Consider the following 20,706-nt stretch of genomic DNA (forward strand, 5'->3'; position numbering starts at 1 on the left):
TTACATTATTACATAAGTCACAAATTACATATAAATCATATCAAGTCTAATTAATGGCCTTTATGAACAATTATGTTCATTTTGGGATCTTGCAGACACTGCTCTTTTTCAAAATCTCACCAGCTACCACTTGATCTCCATTTGAAGCATACTTGCCTCTAACCATCATTGATAAGCTTTACAGAATTGGCATTTCTTAACTACCTCGAAGAATAGCTGATATGTTGAATATCTCTATCGAAAATTTTACATCCTGGTACTATGCACTGAAATACACACTTCCAGTGATATAGGTAACCTATCTAAGTACATAGCTTATCTAGCAGTCAATTATACAACTGACCTTTCTTCACACACAGATACACACATTAATAAATACTATAACTGATAGTTGTTTAGAAAAGCATGGGAGGCTCTATGTTAAATTCATTATCATTGTCACAATCTGAGAATTCATGAAGGTTGGGCTCTTACAAGTCTCCAATAGTAGCTATGTTGGTTGATTCCTTTAATTTTCCATTTAAAAGATCTCTAGCACGACTTTTGCAATTGAACGTTGTGTGTCCATGTCTTCGATAATAAAAACATTCTACTGAGTTCATGTTTTTATTGACTCTTCCCTTTGAGAATAGTGTCATCTCATCATGTGAGTTGTCCTCTGTATTACCTGATTTCATCCTCTTCTCTTCTGCTAAGAGTGTTGCAATCATTTCATCTAATGATCAAGAGGAAAATTGACTTAAGGTGAAAATAGCATTATCATAATTTTATGGTAATCTATTTAACAAAATAGCCTTAGCATCTTCTTCTTCTATTTTTACCTCAATTTCCTCCAACTGCCTTATGAGTGATTTTAGATCATTTATGTGTGTAGACAATGATACCCCATTATGCATTTTGAGTTTGAATAACTGCAATTTCAAAGATAATTTTGCATTCACTGCCTTTTCCCCAAATGTCTTTCTTAAGTGTTCCCATATTTGTGAAGGGGACTTTCCTAAGTCTATAAGGTGAAGTTGTGAATCTGACAAAGATAATCCTATAATAGACTTAGCTCTCTCTTCCCTTTTTTTCCATTCAACTAATTGTTTTGGATCTTGGGGTGTTGGTTCTAGTCCTTTTACTAAGCCCCATAAGTTTTTATGCATCAAATTCATTTGGACTTTCACCTTCCAAGTAAAGAAGTTTGACCCATTGAATTTTTCAACAACTATTTTCTCCATATTTAAAATAAACAACTATAATTGTATTGTTACTTGGCAAGCTCGCTTTCTCCACATCTCACGACTCAGATCCGGTAGTTGGTAGTTGGTTCCACTTCTCGGTAGTCTGATTTATTCAAATGTTATTTACACCTTGTTTGTGTTCACAACCGAGTTAATGGAAGGAAAAAAAAAATATCACAATAACACAAACTCCACTAGCGTGCTTTAAAATATAATATAAATAATTTATATTACTTTAAAAATGGCCCAATGGCATCACCCTTCCCATTCAAAGCCAATTTCAACTCATACGTGAAGAAGAGACGATCTTTGCAAATTAATTTAATTAAAGTATATGCCACACAGCATGACATCGATCTCACTGAAATCGAACTTGGACTTTGAGAATCCGCCGAAAGATGATAACTTGAATGTTGAGACGTCGTAGCAAGAAAGGACGTGCGTTGAGATCCTGCTGCAAATTTTTTTTATGGAGGCTACTATATAGAGAATTCCACACAATGACTTATCCCAGTGACCGATCCTTGACGACTCTGGAGTCTTCACATTCATACAACTGCACCAAGCGTTAATCCCACACAATTTTACGACTCTGGAGTCTTCACATTCATACAACTGCATCAAGCGTTAATCTCACACAATTTTTTCCTTGCAGTAGCAAAAGTTAAATTCCTCTCATACTTTTCGTGCTCTCCTTTAAGGAGTTAACTTAGAGCTACCAACTTTGATACCAAGAAAGAAATTGAAAATGCATACATAGAAAAATATTTATGAGAAAAAAAAAATTCCACGTAAATCACATGATAATACATTTGTTGATGCATTTCGAACCAACGAGTGTGGTTCATCGTCAAGACAAGTTGAAGAATCAGATCATGGCTACATATTAAATAGGGAGAGTAGATCTTCCAACGGCTAGGTTTGACTGAAAAACGACTATATTAGATCAGACTAGACAAATGGCTATAATTGACCAAGAAACAACTAGATTTGACCATTCAAAATGTTTAATTATAATAATATTATTATGCTAAAACAAATATTATTATAATACCTATCATGTGTTATTTTAAGTAAAAAGTTAACAAGATTTGAGATAACAATACTTCATCTAGGGAATATTTACAATAATATTGATTGAAATGTTAACATATAACAATAGAGCTAGAGAAAATAACTATTAGTAATTGAAAGGATTTAATATTAATTAAACTAATAATAATTAATATTATATTATCATTATAATAATGTTATAGTATTAATCTTATTATTGATGGCTTTTGTAACTAATTAATATAAATTTAATAGTAAAGCTATTTAATGGGAATATGTATTAATATATTTAGGGATATTAGAAATGGTAAGGATTTAATATTAACTAAAGTAATATTAATAATTGTTATATTATTTATACTAGATCATTCAGATTAGTCATGAAAAGGGAATATTTATACTAATATTTAACATATATTATTAATAATATTAACTAAAGTAATATTAGTTATTATTATATTCTTGTTATAGTAATAGTATTATTCTTATTATTAATGGTTAGGGTAACAATTTATTATTAAAGTTATCTAATAGATCTAGGGATATTAGTAATTCTAAGGATTTATTGTATTATTATTATTAATATAATAGTGTTATAATAATAGTATTATTATTAAAGGATTGGGTAACTAATTAATATAAATTTATTAGTAAAGTTGTCTAAAGGGAACATTAAATATCTTATATTAGATAATTTAACCCATTTAGATAGTCATGAAAAGGACTATCTCTTAAATATAAGAAATCAAGGGAGATTTCCAAAGAGGATCAAAGAATAATGGCTAAAGAAAGCAGGATAAAGGATAACAAGGGGAAAAATTAGAAATCTAGAACAAGCCATTAATAGAGGGAGGGGAGGAAGGGGAAGAAACGACTAGGAAGAGAGGGCAGGGATCCAACAACTACTGATCTTCCAACCGTCATCTCTATTGAGATTGCTTGGCCTTCTTTCAATCTCAATGGCTTCCCTAAATTTTCGGTGATGGAACTGCACAACCTTAGCAATAACATTGGCCTCCTCAATACAAACATGATGTTTGGTCTTCTCCGCATGCTCCGCTAGTGCAGAAGACTTGGTTCTCCCATGTTTTAGGTCAGCTGCGTGCTCATTAATCCTTTGATTAATAGAGCATACAGTCTCACCAATATAGGGGGTCCCACAGGAACAAGGAATAATATAGACACTCTTCATGTCCTTACATCTTAATCACAAGATATTTTATATTACATCTTAATCACAAAATTACAAAGCATATATAATGCTTATCAGGTCTAACAATTTCTAAACTAACAGATTGATTATTGAGAGAATATCTCAATAACCCAACAACTCAACAACTCAACAAGCCAATTCTAACTATTTGCTAAAGTAAGCGTTATTTCCAAGTTCCCTCCTTAACACAAATTACATATAAATCATATCAAGTCTAATATGACCTTCATTAGCGATTATGTTCATTTTGGGATCTTGTAAACACTGCTATTTTTCACTATCGCACGATCTACCACTTGATCTCCATTTGATTTTTTTTAACTGTAGTTGTATTGTTACCTGGCAAGCTCGCTTTCTCCACGGCTCACGGCTCATATGCCAGATCCGGTAGTTCGCTCGACTTTGCAGTATTCCGATTTATTCAAATGTTATTCACACCTTCTTTGTGTTCAAAGCCGAGTGAATGGCATGGAAAAAAATATCACAATAACACAAACTCCACTAGCATACTTTAAAATATAATATCATAATTTATATTGCTTTAAAAATGCCTCAATGGCATCACCCTTCTCGTTCAAAGTTAATTTCAACTCATACGTGAAGAAGAGACGACCTTTACAAATTAACTTAATTAAAGTATATGCCACACATCACATCGATCTCACTGACATCGAACCTAGACGTTGAGAAGTCGCAGAAATATGATAACCTAAACGTTGAGACACCTTAGAAATAAAGAATGTACATTGAGATTCTACTGCAAAATAAAATAAAATATGGAGCCTTCTATACAAAGAATTCCACACAATGAATTATCCCAGTCACTGATCTTTGACGACTCATACAACCACACCAAACATTAATCCCACACGACTGTTTCTTAGCAGTAGCAAAAGTTAAATTCCTCTCCTACTTTTCGATCTCTCCTTTAAAGAGTTAACCTAGAGCTACCAACTCTAATATCAAGAAAGAAATTGAAAACGCGTACACACAAAAAACTATTTTCTATTACATTTTAGTCACAAAATTACAAAGCATATATAATTCTTATCAGATCTAACCATTTCTAGATTAAGAGATTGGTTGTTGAGAGAATATCTCAACAACCCAACCGCTCAACAAACCAATTCTAACTATTTGCTAAAGTAAGCATTATTTCCAAATCTATTTTAGTTACTAGTGTTGCAAATGCATTAAGGCACTGAGGGAGTAGTCAACACCTTGATGGGGAGGTACAACATTATATTTGATTGGAAAACAAGAAGTCATATTCACTCTGGATATTTTTCCCAATTGATATTTGCATCGATGTTTATATCAATCATTGTGTTCAGATCAATCTTGTCTTGATTTCATTATTTTTCACATCCCTTTAATCTATATTATAAAGAATAAATTGCTTTTATAGTCCATTTTCAAACACCTGATCAAAAATTTCTTTACCATTGAAGTTTCAAAATCAAGAGAAGGATTTAAGTTTCAACCTTTTGATCATAAATAATTTCCAATGTTTTAAGCTTGGATTCTACATTTAACATTAGTTGATACATATTAATTCAGATCATTGATAAAGAGCAATTGCTACAAATTAAAATTGTGTAATGAATAAGGGAAGAGTGCACTTGAGATGATAAGCGAACACCTCGTAAGATGGTCAAAATTATATCATACTTATTATTTGTCATATATATATTAATTAATGGACACAAATGCACATGGGCTAATGATTGTATGGGGGATTTTATAGGACTATATTCCTTTATTGAGAAACAATACATGTCTACATTGGTGTAGTATTGGTTGCAACTTGGGCTTTTTTCTAGTGATAATTAGGTGGAAATATGTTCTTTGGAATTTGAATTGAGCTAAATATTGTACTATGTATCTATGTGTAAATCACTACTAGCCCGATGAGAACATACACTATCTTTTGCTTACCTGATCTAATAATATGAAACTCAAAACATTACCTTATCAGTCTTAGGTGGTTAATGGAGGTATATCACATTCTTTTAGCTTCTCATTTTCCTATAACTTTTGGCTTAAAGACTAATTCTAATACCTAACCATTCGAAAATTTCCTTTCCACTGCAACTTGTGAGATTGCATGTTTAATACCTCACTTAAATGAAAGAACCCCTCTATTTAGTTGTTTCTTCCATTAACTATGGTAACACAAGATATGACAATCGACTAGGAAGTGTACAATAACATTTATTATTATGACAGAATAGAAGAGAATAGTAAATGCCTTAACATATACATTAATGTTTATGCAGTTCCAAATTATTAGTGACTAGAAGCGTGACATCACATGGCTACAAGCTTCTTCATTAACTCCCTTCTTCCTTCACATGTGATCACTCTTATCTTCATGCCTAGGATCACAACTTTTGTTCATGGTTTGTATTACTTGTTTTAGTGATGTGTTCATAGTCTTCTTACCATCAAAATACCATCCCATGGCTAAGCAATGAGTGTGTCTCAATTTCTTCTTCTACTAGTGTGGTAGGAAGAGAATGCAATTGATTAGTTCTTTTCTCATTTTTTTTTCAAAATGACTTAACAAATTTTACTGTGTGATTTATTTCCATTTCTCAAAACCACCTAATAAATTTTATTAAGTGAAATTTCTATATAGATGGTTGTACTAGGAGATCTCTAAAATACACATATTTGGGGTTGTAACTTCCTAATTTTTGTTAATGGTATATTCCAATTATAGGATATAATGTACAAGTGTAGCCTAGTTTGAATGGGGTTCCCATAGTTTTGAGGCAAGTAATTAAATCATATGATCATTGGTTTATGTAGAAATTAAAAGATCATGCAAATACAAAAGGGCGTAGTCTAACTTATATATGAAATAACCTTTTTCATCGGAATCCGACGATACAATTTCAAGCAAGATTGTGATTTTTTATCATTTAAAATACATTTTTGAATGTATAAATGGATTCAATTGCCTAAAAAACCCCTAAAACACACAAATTCTATAGATTAAACAACTTGAACTCAAGTTTCAGAAACTTCTACCATATTTTGGTTAAAATTAATGAGAAAAAATACCCTGAAAAAAGCATTTCATCTATAAATTAAACTACACCATACAAAAATATGACATTATTATAGTTATAAGAATCATAACTATTTTCTAAACAAATAAAAAATCTTAAAATCCCTGAATCAACTAGTGATAATGGAGATGCCATTATTATCTTAGTATTCATTTTTTTAAATTATTATCTTACTCATTGTTAGTAGTCAATTTTTTTTATGTCAATATTGACTTTACAAAATTATCCTATGATATAAGTTATAATATATGTGTCATTATTAGTGCATTATTATCTTACAAATTATTAATAATTATTTATTTTTATATTAAAGCACCGACTTGTCATAATGATTCATTTATTGTTTTGTAAGTAGACAAATATATCACCTAAATAATACAAAAATATTATTTATTAATTCAACTCATGTTAATTAACATGACATTATATCTTAGGGCTTGGAGTATGTCCTAAAATTACTTATATTCGACTAAGAGCTCGTTTTCTTTGGACGTAAGGAAACAAGTTAACGACCCAAGACCCAGAGGCATCTGACAGGAGTGAAAGCCTGCCCCCTTACGAACCACCAACAAGTTATTCCAGGTGTCGTGGTTTTCCTTGAATAACAGTGATGAGTCAGACTGCATTTATTGTTAGCATCTAGAGATAATTGTCCTCACTGCTGGTTTGACAACTGAGTTATGATAGATTTTCCCACTACGAAAAAAAAAAACAAAAACAAAAGAAAAAAAACAACAACATAACATTATATCTTACATAATTGTCATAAGATATATAAAATGTGAAAATTGTTAGTAATAATGATGATGACTTACATCCACTAAGATTAATGTGTCCTATTGGACTTTAAGATAAGAGACTATGAGGCTATTTAATATTTTATTTCTATGATAAAAAAGAAGGGAAAGAAGCTTTCCTAGATCACTATAGTTTTGTTGACTTAACAAGTCAAGAAGGTTGGTAGTGTGGCAAATGTTATGGAAATCATAAGATGTGAGTAAGAGTCGGGCAATCCAAGAGATAATTTCTTTCATCTTCAACCCTCATAGTATCTCAAATGTGGCATATTCTTTCCTCCCAAGGTGTTTTGGGAATAAATCAACACTTGGTTTCACTTTGAAGCTCATGAGAATTAGTTGTAATCTTCACAATATTCATTTTATTCTTAGCACTAGTCAATACAAAAAGGTAGTTCTTATTAGCAAGAGTGAAGTTGATCACCTTCTCATAATACCTTGGCTTTCCTTTCCCCTCTACCTCCTTATCATCCCATAACTTATCCTTAAATTTGGAAGTAATAGTATTTTTAATATTATCCTTCTTTTCCAAGATGATTTCGTCCTTTATCCCCCAATAGTTGAGCCAATACTGGACATTCTTGTGTCATCCTTGCTTGAGTCAGAGGTGGGGCTTTTGGCTAGAATTAGAAGCAATTTTTGGGAACCTCCTAGCTTCCATGTTATATCTAAGCATAGCCACACTTTCGATGGGGGAGATGCTAACTACAATCAAGAGGATAAGATAGGGAGTCTTTCCTTTAATCTTGAGGTTGTAAGTTATAAATTGATTTTGGATCAACTCGATCTTCCTCTATGATTCTCTAGATATGTTGCAACCCCAAACCTCGCAACCATATAAAATAACATGGGTGACGAGAGCCTCAAAGAGGAACTTTTTTTTATTCTAAAGCCAAAGATAAGTCAACTTACACATGTATTTCCAATAATTATTTTCTCAATGATATAATTCTAGTTGAGCCGATGATGAATGTTAATACCTAAATATTTGTATGAAGAAACCTTCTCCAAGTAATTGTTATCGTATATGAAATTATCATGGTTGATATTTTTAAATTTAATTATCATGACTTTAGTCTTGTGGGTATTAACAATCATACCCATCTTGGAAAAGTAATCATGAAATATTCATTTGTTATAAATATTCATTTAACTTCTTATTATTATTATTTTTAATTTATTGTTATTAATTATATTATTTTATTTTGATTAAAAATTAAAATTATATAAGTTTAAAATCATAGTATCATATATTTAATTAATTTAATAATATTTTCATAATCTATGCATATATGTTATGTAATATTTTTTTTGTTTAACTTGTGACATGAGTACTTATGACTTGGGGGTATTTAAGTTGTCAAAATTACCTAGGTATCACACTTGATCTGGGCCACACCAATATTTAACATTACTACATTTCTGCCAACTAAATTTGGAACTAAAAACTTTAATACCTCAACAAAACACCATATCGCCTTCTACTCTATCTGTAAACTTTTTATAAAAATCATAATAAAATTAAATATAAAAAACCATACAACTATTACATTTTACATCACTTAACCTTTTATATGAAAGTCGTAATAAAATTAAATTGTAACTACAGAACACTTCAGTTATGTTTTCACCGAGATTTCTCGAGTCAAGGTATACTAACTCCTTTTAATATTATTAAAAAAAGTACACTGATCATTGAATATTTTTGAACAAAGAAATATGCTTGGACACGATTTCTCTATTATTTAAGAAAAAAATATTCTAATAATAATAGAATAATAATTTTTATTAAAATAATATAAAATTTAATTAAAATAATAAATAAATAGTGTGAGTTAAATATGTTGGTTTTTAAAAGTTTATTAAAATAATATTAATTAAAAAATATGGGTTTTTGTTTGTTAGGTTATATAAGTCTATAGATGATTAACTCTTTTAATTTGGGGCACCTAAGGTATCAAAATCATCTAGGGATGACACCTGGCCTAGATCACGTTAGTCCTTAGTATGGTTAGATTTACACCACAAAGTGCCTTAATAGAACACTCTATCACCCTTTGTTTTGGGCAAATATCAATAAAAAAATGATGTTAACAAACTAGCATAGTTATATTAATTAAATGACTAGTAAAAATCCATAGGTATCAATCCATGATAAACATCAAAATATTTATTTCATGATACATCTTACATCACTAAAATTTAAAAAATCATAAATTAGTGTAACTATATAAATTAAATGGATGATAAACCCCCATAGACAACAATCCATAAGAAACATCACAACACTTACTTCATATACCTTTCAGGGTATTACAATTTAAGAAATCATAAATAATAACTTTATTTTAAATAATTATTAGTTATAAAAAATAAATAATATATAAATTAAACATATATACATTTTACCCCTCATTTTACCATGGAGATTCTTAATATATAATTAGCGCACCCATATAAATAAAATGTCAGGTAAATGTTGACATACATCAATCCATCAAGAACATCAAAACACTTACTTCATCATATATCTCAAGTTGCTAAAATTAAATAAATCATAAAAAATAACTAACTTAAAAGTTTATATAAAATAATAATAATTATTATTAATCATTAAAAAATAATAATAACAAGCCTAGATCCATCAAATCTCTTGAGGTGCAAACCTCTTTTTGAGTGAAAAGAGATTTAATCTCTCTAGATGCTTGGTAGACCGAGAGTTAACATGGATTTAGGTTGATTTAATTATTAATCATAATTAAGTATAATTATATTATTTATTTTTTTACATTTTTATATAATTGTGTGAGTCAAAATGTTTTAACTAATAATAATAATAATATTTTTTAATTTTTATTTGTGTGATTTGATCGAGTCAAAATATTTGTATAACATAACAACATGACATCTCTTCCATATCAGGTTGGAGAACGCTCTTTTATATATATAATCCAACAAGATTCTTAAACATGGAGATTCACCCCACTTTATCATGGGGATACTTCATTTATAAATAGGCTTCTTATATTACCATGGGTCAATACCATGGTTTATCAACACCACATGCCTAAAAAATCATAGCTCATTTCATATGACACTTGTTCATGCGTTTTTTTTTAATTGGCGAATTTAAATAAAAGATAAAAAATGCAACAAAATTCTTAACCATGTAGACACCACATTCATAAAAAATCATAGGTCATTTCATATGACACTTGTTCATGTGTTTTTTTTTAATCAATGAATTTAAATAAAAGATCAAAAAATAATAAGTACTTTGGAAATAAATCTATGCTTTTAATTTATGTATACTACTAAGAATATTTTATAAAGGTCAAATCCCTACCATACACTTAATAATTATTGATAATTTATTTAAAACTCTGAAAGCCTTATTCTAAATTAGACATGCCTATTGACATAAATAGGCTTTGTTATAATACAATGAACCAATACTATGGCCTATCAACACCACATACTGAAAAAAACCATAAGTCACTTCATATGACAATAGTTCATATGACAATATTTTTAATTAATTACTTCAATTAAAAGAATATAAAATGCATAACTACTTTGACAATAATTATCAACTTTTGATTGATGTTTACTACTAAGAATATTCTAGAATATTCCATGTAGGTTAAATCCTTACCATCCACCTAATAATTATTGATAATTAAATTAAAATTCTGGAAGCCCTAGTTCAAAATAGACATGCATATCGATATAATTAAATTAGCAGTGTAGAAACCCTATTCCAAAATAGCCATATCTATTGATGTAATTATTATTATCAATTATAATTATATATATATATATATATATATATATATATATATATATATATATATATATATATATATATATATATATATATATATATATATATATATATATATACATATTACACATTTCAAAAAACATGTAACAACATTCTCAACTATGAAGATTCATTCCCATTTTACCACAAATATTTTTAATCTGTAAATAGGCTTTGTTACCATATCATAGATCAATATCATGACTTATTAATACCACATACCTAAAAACCATAACTCATTTCATATGCCATTTTTTTAATTAATCAAGTTAATTAAAATGACAAAATAGTATAACTACTTTAAAGATAAATCTCAATTTTTAATTTGTGAAACCTATACAAAATATTCTACTCAATTATGTAAAAATTAAATACCTAACATTCACATAATAATTAAATTAAAATTTTAAAAACTCTATTCCAAAATAAACATATTTTAATATACTTTAATATATATTTTATTTAATTTTTCTACAGCCTAAAACAATAATTTTACACATAAATAAATAATTAAATAACCATACTGATTTAATATCTAAAATTTAAAACTTTGTAATATATTTTTCTATACCTATCTTTTATTGAAATATTTTCTTTACATCATTATCGATGCTTACTTTCTTAAAAGTATCATACATACAAATATTATTATAATATTGATTTTATATCACTGTCCATTGTTATTTTATTAGATTAGGTTACCAACTCTTTTTTATAATGATATATAATAATTTTATTTATTTAGAAGGCATGTTTAATCTCAATGTGGCATTATATTAGTAAACTTATTATTTTTAATAAAGTATTTACGTTTATATAAATATATATTATCAATTTTTTTATTTAAATATTTATTATAATTATATTCATTTATCTAATACTTAATAATTTAAATATTTTATAGTTTCATATTTTTAAATAAAATAAAAAGATTTATTATAATATATTTGAATTTTAAATTTATAATATATTTAAATTTTTATTTATTTATAACTTTAAAAACATATTTTAAATAATTAAAAAACAAAAAATTCACAATATACATTAATTACATTATATATATATATATATATATATATATATATATATATATATATATATATATATACATTAATTTTTTTATTTTTATTTTTTAACTAATATATAGATATATGCTTTCTATAATGTAAAAAATTAAAAATTCTGGCATGATTCTATTTTGATAATTGTAATTACTTGCTGATCATAAATGATGTAAATATTTAGTTGGTGTTAAAATGATATCCTACATATTTTATAGGATTAAAAAAAACGTTATTATGAGATCTATCTATATTTTGAGTGAAATTGTATATGCGTTTTTTAGGTTTATTGAGTGTAATAAGATATTTTCAATATCAAATTTATGTAAATAATTTTTTAATAGAAAATTTGTTAATTTTTTAATAAAGTTAATACAATTTAATATTAATTAATTTATTGAAAAATAATTATTATATTATATTTATTATTTTTAAATTTAAATAATTTTAAAATAAGATTATTTATAAAATATAGATAAATTTGTTTTTCAAAAGTTTAATCTCCCAATTTTAAGTTTAAATATGATAAAAAGAACTGAAAATAAAAATTTATTGTAAGAAATGAAAATTGTCTAAAAAAATAAAAATTATTTAAAAAAACTTAGATTTATACTCAATATATCAGTTGATTTTAATTTCAATTTAATTTTCATCCCATATATAAATTAATCTTAATTTAATAAAATTAAGTGCATAGACTTTTTTAAGAAAATTTATTTAACAAGTTTATGAAAATGTAGAATAAATATATGTACAAAATTCCATGTCAAATCTCCAATTGTTTATCCTAAGTAATGAGGATAGCCATATTTATTTAGAAATTATAATGGTAATACTATGATAATTTCCAATAATAATAGTCCATCAAACAAAATTGGTAAGTAATAAGTTCCTTTCGATGTAAAAAAAAATTAAAATGGTAAATGTAAATGTAATTAAAAATTTGCAAATGTAATTTTACCTCCATAAACCACATGACCCATAATTAAAGCTAAAGATAATGCAAAGAAACCAAAGAGAAAGATAAAAGCGAAGGAACATAGGCAAACTAAGAGGCGAGCAAGATCCACAGTATATGAGCTTGCATAATCATGTTGTCTCTCTGTTTCTCTATGCAAAGTCTCGTGCAGATAGAATCCCTATCCGATAAGGGTCAAATTGAGATATAGGGATTTTATATTCGATAGCCAATCAACATTATTGGACAGTACATGAAAGCTCGTAGCAATGCTGGTTTCTTATCCGATTGGGTTCTCTTTTACAGGCCCCATTGCAGGGTTGAAAGTTGAAGCTATAAAATGCCCAGGCTTCAACCCATTAATGCAATTTCCTGTTAGGGGAGTCCTACATATATTTTGTATCAAAGCGGTGGTGTTTCAATTTTTTTTTGTTCAGCATGGTTACAGAAACTGTCATGTTTACCAATGAGAGTAATGCCACCGAAGGCATTGCAGATGAAGACAGAAATCCACTGGGGACTCCACACAGTAGAATGCTGGGAGGCACAGAGGAAAGCTGGTGCAAGGCCCTCGGTGGTGGAACAGGAATCACAATACTCGCCATGCTCTTTTCTGAGAGCGTAAACCCATCCGATTTGCAGGAGGTAGTTCATACAGTTCAAAGAACCCACCCTCGCCTTCGTTCTCAGCTCGTTTGGATTGATGGCAGGCCTGCATTCTCTGTGTCTCCACATCCCTATGTAGAAGTCCAGGTCGTGGACTCTGTGAGTACTTCTGAGATTCTATGCGAGATATCAAGCCCAAATATAAGCGACCCATCAGGAGAAAACTCCAGTTTTGATGGGATTAGTGTTGAGAGTGATAATAACAGTTCTCATACAGATTCTGAAAAGGAAGGGTTGAGGGATTGGCAATACCTTGTGGAGCATGAATTGAATACCAATGAATGGTCTGATCAATCTGATTTTCAGATTCCAAAGGATATGTTCTTTTCTAGATTTTACCATCTTCCTCGTGGGTATTCTCTGGCTATACTGAGGTTGCATACTTCAATCTGTGACAGGGCCTCTGCAGCTACAATCCTGACACAAATGCTGGAGGCTTTCTATGAGAAAAAATATGGCCACCCCCCTCCCAAAAAGGCAACCAATTCTCAGAAAGAGAAGAATGGATATCATGAAGAAAACCTAAATTTTATGGCTATAGAGGATGCAATTCCCAGAGGCCAGGCCAACAAGCCCTTCTGGGCTCATGGGGTTGACTTATTGGGATATTCTTTGGGGTCCAGGAGGCATGCCAATTTGCCATTTGAAGATCCTAATTCTCCTCGCCATTCGCAAATCGTTCGTCTGTGCTTATGCTCAGAGAGGACAGCTCAGCTTGAGAATGTAAGTTGATAATCTGTACTGATAGATTTATCGATAGTTTTGTAGCATTGCTGCAAGTCAATATCCAATACTGTGTACTGTTTGATTTAGTAGTGTCAGAGAAGTCATATGGGGAGGATAGGAATTACGTTATGCGGATATGAAGTCCATAAGGTTTATTTCCTAGTATCTAGGTCAATGAAGAGGATAGGAATTGTTCTGTAACTGTGGATAGGAAGTCCATAAGGTCTATAGCCTAGTGATAACTAGGCCATAAAGTCTATTATCTTCCATGTTAATAGAGTTTATAGTCCACAAAGAGTTTATAGTCCATGAGGTCTTACATTTGTGCATTGTTAATGCCAATAAATGCACACTAGGTTTTATTCTCTACGTTATATCATTGTAAATTAATGAACTATAAGTTCTATGATTTCGTGAGTATCAATTTTGATGTTGATGGATTGCCATCACAGGTTTGCAAGACACAAAGAACAACAATGTGTGGAGCTTTAACAGCAGCTGGGCTTAAAGCCACTTCCGTTCTCAAGGAGCTTGGCAATCGCTGGGAGCATTACGCTGTCATAACTCTGGTTGACTGCAGAAGCCTCGTTGGCAGCAGCCTATCTGATCATAGTGTTGGTAAGGTTTTGCCAATTCCATATTTGCACATTGCTTTATTTTATTTTGAATTACCACTGCTGCTTCAAAGTTTTTTCTAGTTTTCACAGTATGTTTTTGTATTTATTTACAGTTATCGGTTTCTGTAGGTTTAATTTATTTATGGCATGATTTCTTGCACTCTATGAACTGGGTTTTTCTAGTGTGAGCAGTCATGTTGTTCATGGTATATATGTTGTACAGATACACTTGTATTCAGTAAGAAAGCAATTGTGTGTGGTTCTATCAGCTACAAACAGTATTAGTATATCTCAATTTGTATACCCTTTATTTTTTTATTAATTTTCTTCTGATCAGTTGTGTGAATATTTGTATTGCTTCCCTTGACCCTTATTTTGGTTTCTTGTGGGCACGAAGGTTTCTACCATTCTGCTATTATGAATACCCATCATATCAATGAAACAGGGGACTTTTGGGAGCTGGCCAGACAATGCTCAAATGCACTTGATACATCTATGAGGAATCGAAAACATTTCACAGACATGAGTGATGTCAACTTCCTTATGTGCCAAGCAATTCAACATCCTTATTTAACTCCATCATCTTCACTTCGCACTTCACTTATTGTTGTATTTGAAGGTCCCATGGTGGACGAAATGGATGAATTGAAAAGGGCAATAGGTTTAGAGGATTATATGGGATGCTCTTCTGTTCATGGAGTAGGACCTTCTCTTGCAGTTTTTGATACAGTCAGAAATGGAGCTTTGGATTGTGCATGTGTATATCCCGCATCTTTGCATTCCAGAAAACAAATGCAAACTTTAATTAACTGTATGAAGAGTATCCTCATTGGTGCTGCTAAGCTCTGAGAGAAAGTGTCAGGTGCAGACCTTGACAGTAACCTGACTGTGCAAATGGGATAAAGGATATCATCTAGGAAAATCTTATGTAGCCATTGTTTTCGTTCATGCAAAGCAGTGTTTTTTTGTAGCACAGACTTTTATCATTAAATACTACCATATGATAAACAACGATCTTATCTATCAATTTGCAAGTATTGTTTATATTTTTCCCTCATATCTTTTCAGAGTGAGAATCCCAATTTCAATTTATTGAAAATAAAAATACACAAGTGTGGCCAAGCTCGGAATCCTATTGAGACAATAAGATGCAAGAGAATACACTGAGTCCTTGTGTCCTTGGAGCACCTACTACATGAGAAAATAAAAAAAAATTCACCTAGTTAATTCAAAGGAAAATGATATAGCCTAAATCCAAAGAAATGCAGAGGTTCCATCTTTCCATAGGCGCATAATAATATTGTATGCATAAGAGATAACATATACATAACACAAATTTTCTCTGCTTTCTTTTATCTGTTGTCACCCAGATGGCCCTGGTTAGTTTTGTAGTCAAAAGTGGTCAAATCTTGTAGTCAATGGCTACAGAATTATTTGATGTTGTTGTCTGACATAAGGTTGTTTGCCTGTGCTGTAGTTGATCTATAAACTGAAGTATAACTAGCGGTGTTCTAGTTTTCAGCGGATATGTTATAGTATCTGAGAATTCATATGTATAGCACAAAGAAGTTCAATGCAATTCTTCACTATTAAGAAATATGTTAATAGATAGTAACCTTGTTTTCTATTAGTGAACAAACATTTACATTCAGTCGGTATACATATTACAGGATTTCAAAACAAAAGGCTCAAAGAGTCTTCAATTGGTAGGAATTTCTCAAAAGGCTTTAATACTGGCTTGATATAAATACCTATCAAGCATATTAAAATTCATGTTTCCAAAACTATTTCAATCAATTTGCATCTAAATGGTTATAAGCTCAATACCTATAAATTTATAATCCGGGGAAAATGTTCAGTACCTAGAAATGAATTCACGAATATACTTGAAACTTGATGCTAAATTGTACACTGTAAGCCCAACTCTTTTGATCTTTGGATTGTGCATGTGCATATCCTGCATATTTACATTCCAGAAAACAAATGCAAACTTTAATTAACTGTATGAAGAGTATCCTCATTGGTGCTGCTAAGCTCTGAGAAAAAGTGTCAGGTGCAGACCTTGACAAAAACCTGACTGTGCAAATGGGATAAAGGATATCATCTAGGAAAATCTTATGTGGCCATTGTTTTCGTTCATGCAAAGCAGTGTTTTTTTGTATCACAGACTTTTATCATTAAATACTACCATATGATAAACAACGATCTTATGTATCAATTTGCAAGTATTGTTGATATTTTTCCCTCATATCTTTTCAGAGTGAGAATCCCAATTTCAATTTATTGAAAACAAAAATACACAAGTGTGGCCAAGCGCGGAATCCTATTGAGACAATAAGATGCAAGAGAATACACTGAGTCCTTATGTCCTTGGAGCACCTACTACATGAGAAAATTTAAAAAAATCACCTAGTTAATTCAAGGAAAATGATATAGCCTAAATCCAAAGAAATGCAGAGGTTCCATCTTCCCATAGGCACATAATAATATTGTATGCATAAGAGATAACATATACATAACACAAATTTTCTCTGCTTTCTTTTATCTGTTGTCACCCAGATGGCCCTGGCTAGTTTTGTAGTCAAAAGTGGTCAAATTTTGTAGTCAATGGCTACAGAATTATTTGATGTTGTTGTCTGACATAAGGTTGTTTGCCTGTGTTGTAGTTGATCTATAAACTGAAGTATAACTAGAGGTGTTCTAGTTTTCAGCGGATATGTTATAGTATCTGAGAATTCATATGTATAGCACAAAGAAGTTCAATGCAATTCTTCACTATTAAGAAATATGTTAATAGATAGTAACCTTGTTTTCCTATTAGTGAACAAACATTTACATTCAGTTGGTATACATATTACAGGATTTCAAAACAAAAGGCTCAGAGTCTTCAATTGGTAGGAATTTCTCAAAAGGCTTTAATACTGGCTTGATATAAATACCTATCAAGCATATTAAAATTTATGTTTCCAAAACTATTTCAATCAATTTGCATCTAAATGGTTATAAGTTCAATACCTATAATCCGGGGAAAATGTTCAGTACCTAGAAATGAATTCAGAAATATACTTGAAAACTTGATGCTAAATTGTACACTGTAAGCCCAACTCTTTTGATATAAATTTAAAGGGATTTCTTGCAAATGATCTGGGATTAGTGTCGGTAATGTATGGCCTCTTTTATAGTTTGTTTTTTTCTGTTTCAGCTCAAAAGTAGGGAAATTATATGCAAAACCTTGCTATGCTGTTTATATATCACGTAAATATATTGTTCTTTGCTCTCTCTATGATGAAGCTAACAATGTGGATTATTTTTGAAAAACACTCGCAGCATTTTGACTTTTTAAAGTTTTTGGCTCTTTGCCAAATCTCAACATAAACATTTCATCCATAAGGCTCGGGTACTGTATGTGTGGCGGGTACTGAATATCCTTCACATAGATTTAGCCCTGATCTCACCTTGACTAGCAACTTAAGCACCTTAGCAAATTTAAATCAGACATATAGAACGCTAATACAGCGTGAACAATGTAAATTCTTTGCTTTGTATGAAGACTCCTAGCTCTTATTTATGTTAAAAGTCAATGACTATTTATGTAGCCATGTATATACTTCTAAACAATGTCATGTCATTGTATGAAATGGTTTATGTTGAAAGATCAAATTAGAAAATCAGGATGAGTAAACTGGGTGCATATAATTTTGATAGAGTAAGAGCTGCACATGATTTATGTTAAAATAGATACAAGAATATTAAGTGTAGTTAGATACTATTAGTTAAGTTTCAGCAGGGTTTGTGTTTGAGCTTGAGGTGTAGTGTAGTTAGATACTATTAAGTTTGGGTTTGGGTTTGTGTTTAAGCTTGAGGTGTATATGTTTTTGGTATAGAATTGTCCTTGTTACCATTCATCCACGTCACATTAGATTCATTGATATATGTTTCCTTTTAGTGGCATTGCCATAGAGCTTCTAAAAGCCTTTAATGGCTTAGCACGCACTTCTGGAATAATCTATATGATCTAACTTCATTTCAGGGAATTCATTACAATTTGATTTTGGAGTTAATGAGTTTGATGTTCTCATTAAACAGCTTTTTTTTAAGAGGGCTTTGTCTACCGAGGTGTTAATTTTGCTTGGACGGTAAAAAAATTTGTCAATAAGAGTACTAGAATTGTGTTTTTATAGTGAAAATAGATTCAGCACCATCAAAACCTCTAAGGCACTCAAAATCTTGAAACTTAACAACTATAAATTAGATTTCCAAAAAAAATTTGCCAAATTTTATCAAAATTATACAAAAATTTTCATTAGTTTCCCAAAAAAATGCCTCATTAGATTACGGCTTCTTAAAGTTTACCACAAAGTGATTGGAATCCTTATGGGATATCCATATTGACATTTTTGCTCGAGTATGACAATGGTCCAGAAACATATAAAATGCATGTGCTGCTTGGTTATTTTTTCAATTGCGTGCTTCCAGAGCCCTTACATGTAGTATGAACGCTGGAAGCTACATCGTTGGCATTGCCATGGTACCCGCAACTTATTTTGGTTCCATTTTCGTTGTCATACATATGTATATTTCGAACGAAATATCCTACAACTTATTTTGGTTCCATTTTCGTTCTCATACACATGTATATTTTGCATTTCATACGAAATACGAAATATACATGTTTATGACGACCAAAATTTAAATATACATGTGAACGACAATGAAAATGAAACCAAAATTTCCCAAGGTCAAAAAGAGAACTTTTTATTTTATTAGTGAAAAAATAAAAATTATGATTAGGATTTGATATGGTGCAAAGAAATACATTGATATTTTTTTCACTAATAAAATAGAAAATTCTCTCTTTTTGGCCTTGCGAAATTTTGGTTTTATTTTTGTTGTCATACACATGTATATTTCGTATTTTGTATACAAAATATACATGTGTATGACAACGAAAATGGAACCAAAATTTAAATATACATGTGTATGACAATGAAAATGAAACCAAAATTTCCCAAGGCCAAAAAGGGAGAACTTTCTATTTTATTAGTGAAAGTTATGATTAGGATTTGATATGGTGCAAAGAAATACATTGATATTTTTGGCGTATCCATAGGTATAGTAATATCTATACCTAGTTAGTTGAGGACTCAAGGGTACCATGTTCTTCTAGGGTGTTTGAGAATCAATGTGAACAGTGAATTTTGGTAGGAGTTCTGTTTTAGGATGATTTTGTTAAAATTTTAAGTTTTAGGTGATTAATTTTCTTATTAGTTCAATTAAATAAATAGATAGTTGAATTTAATTAATGTTGAAATTAAATTTTGATCATAGCATCAATTATACTAATATGTAAATTGTTATAAATATTCTATTCGGTTATCATAGATCTACTAAAATATATTTGAAAATCCAAAATTTACACTACAAGGGTTAATTTTTCTTTAGAGTTTTGGATTCATCAATCACTATGTTATGTCTATGCATGAAATATA

At 30.1% G+C, this 20,706-nt stretch overlaps 1 protein-coding gene across 1 annotated transcript; it reads left to right on the top strand.

Moving 5' to 3' along the window:
- The first annotated feature begins 13,368 nt into the window (after nt 1-13,368).
- LOC149220899 (uncharacterized) lies at nt 13,369-16,244 on the top strand. The gene is made up of 3 exons (XM_089384941.1): nt 13,369-14,597; nt 15,053-15,218; nt 15,615-16,244. Exons 1-3 carry the CDS (start codon nt 13,647-13,649, stop codon nt 16,064-16,066), a joined length of 1,569 nt encoding a protein of 522 aa, XP_089241067.1. The 5' UTR covers nt 13,369-13,646; the 3' UTR covers nt 16,067-16,244.
- Nucleotides 16,245-20,706: the final 4,462 nt, after the last annotated feature.

Source organism: Pinus tabuliformis, chromosome Q, assembly GCF_031772625.1.
Source record: "Pinus tabuliformis cultivar Carrire ecotype Pingquan chromosome Q, CPIR1, whole genome shotgun sequence".
NCBI lineage: Eukaryota > Viridiplantae > Streptophyta > Pinopsida > Pinales > Pinaceae > Pinus > Pinus tabuliformis.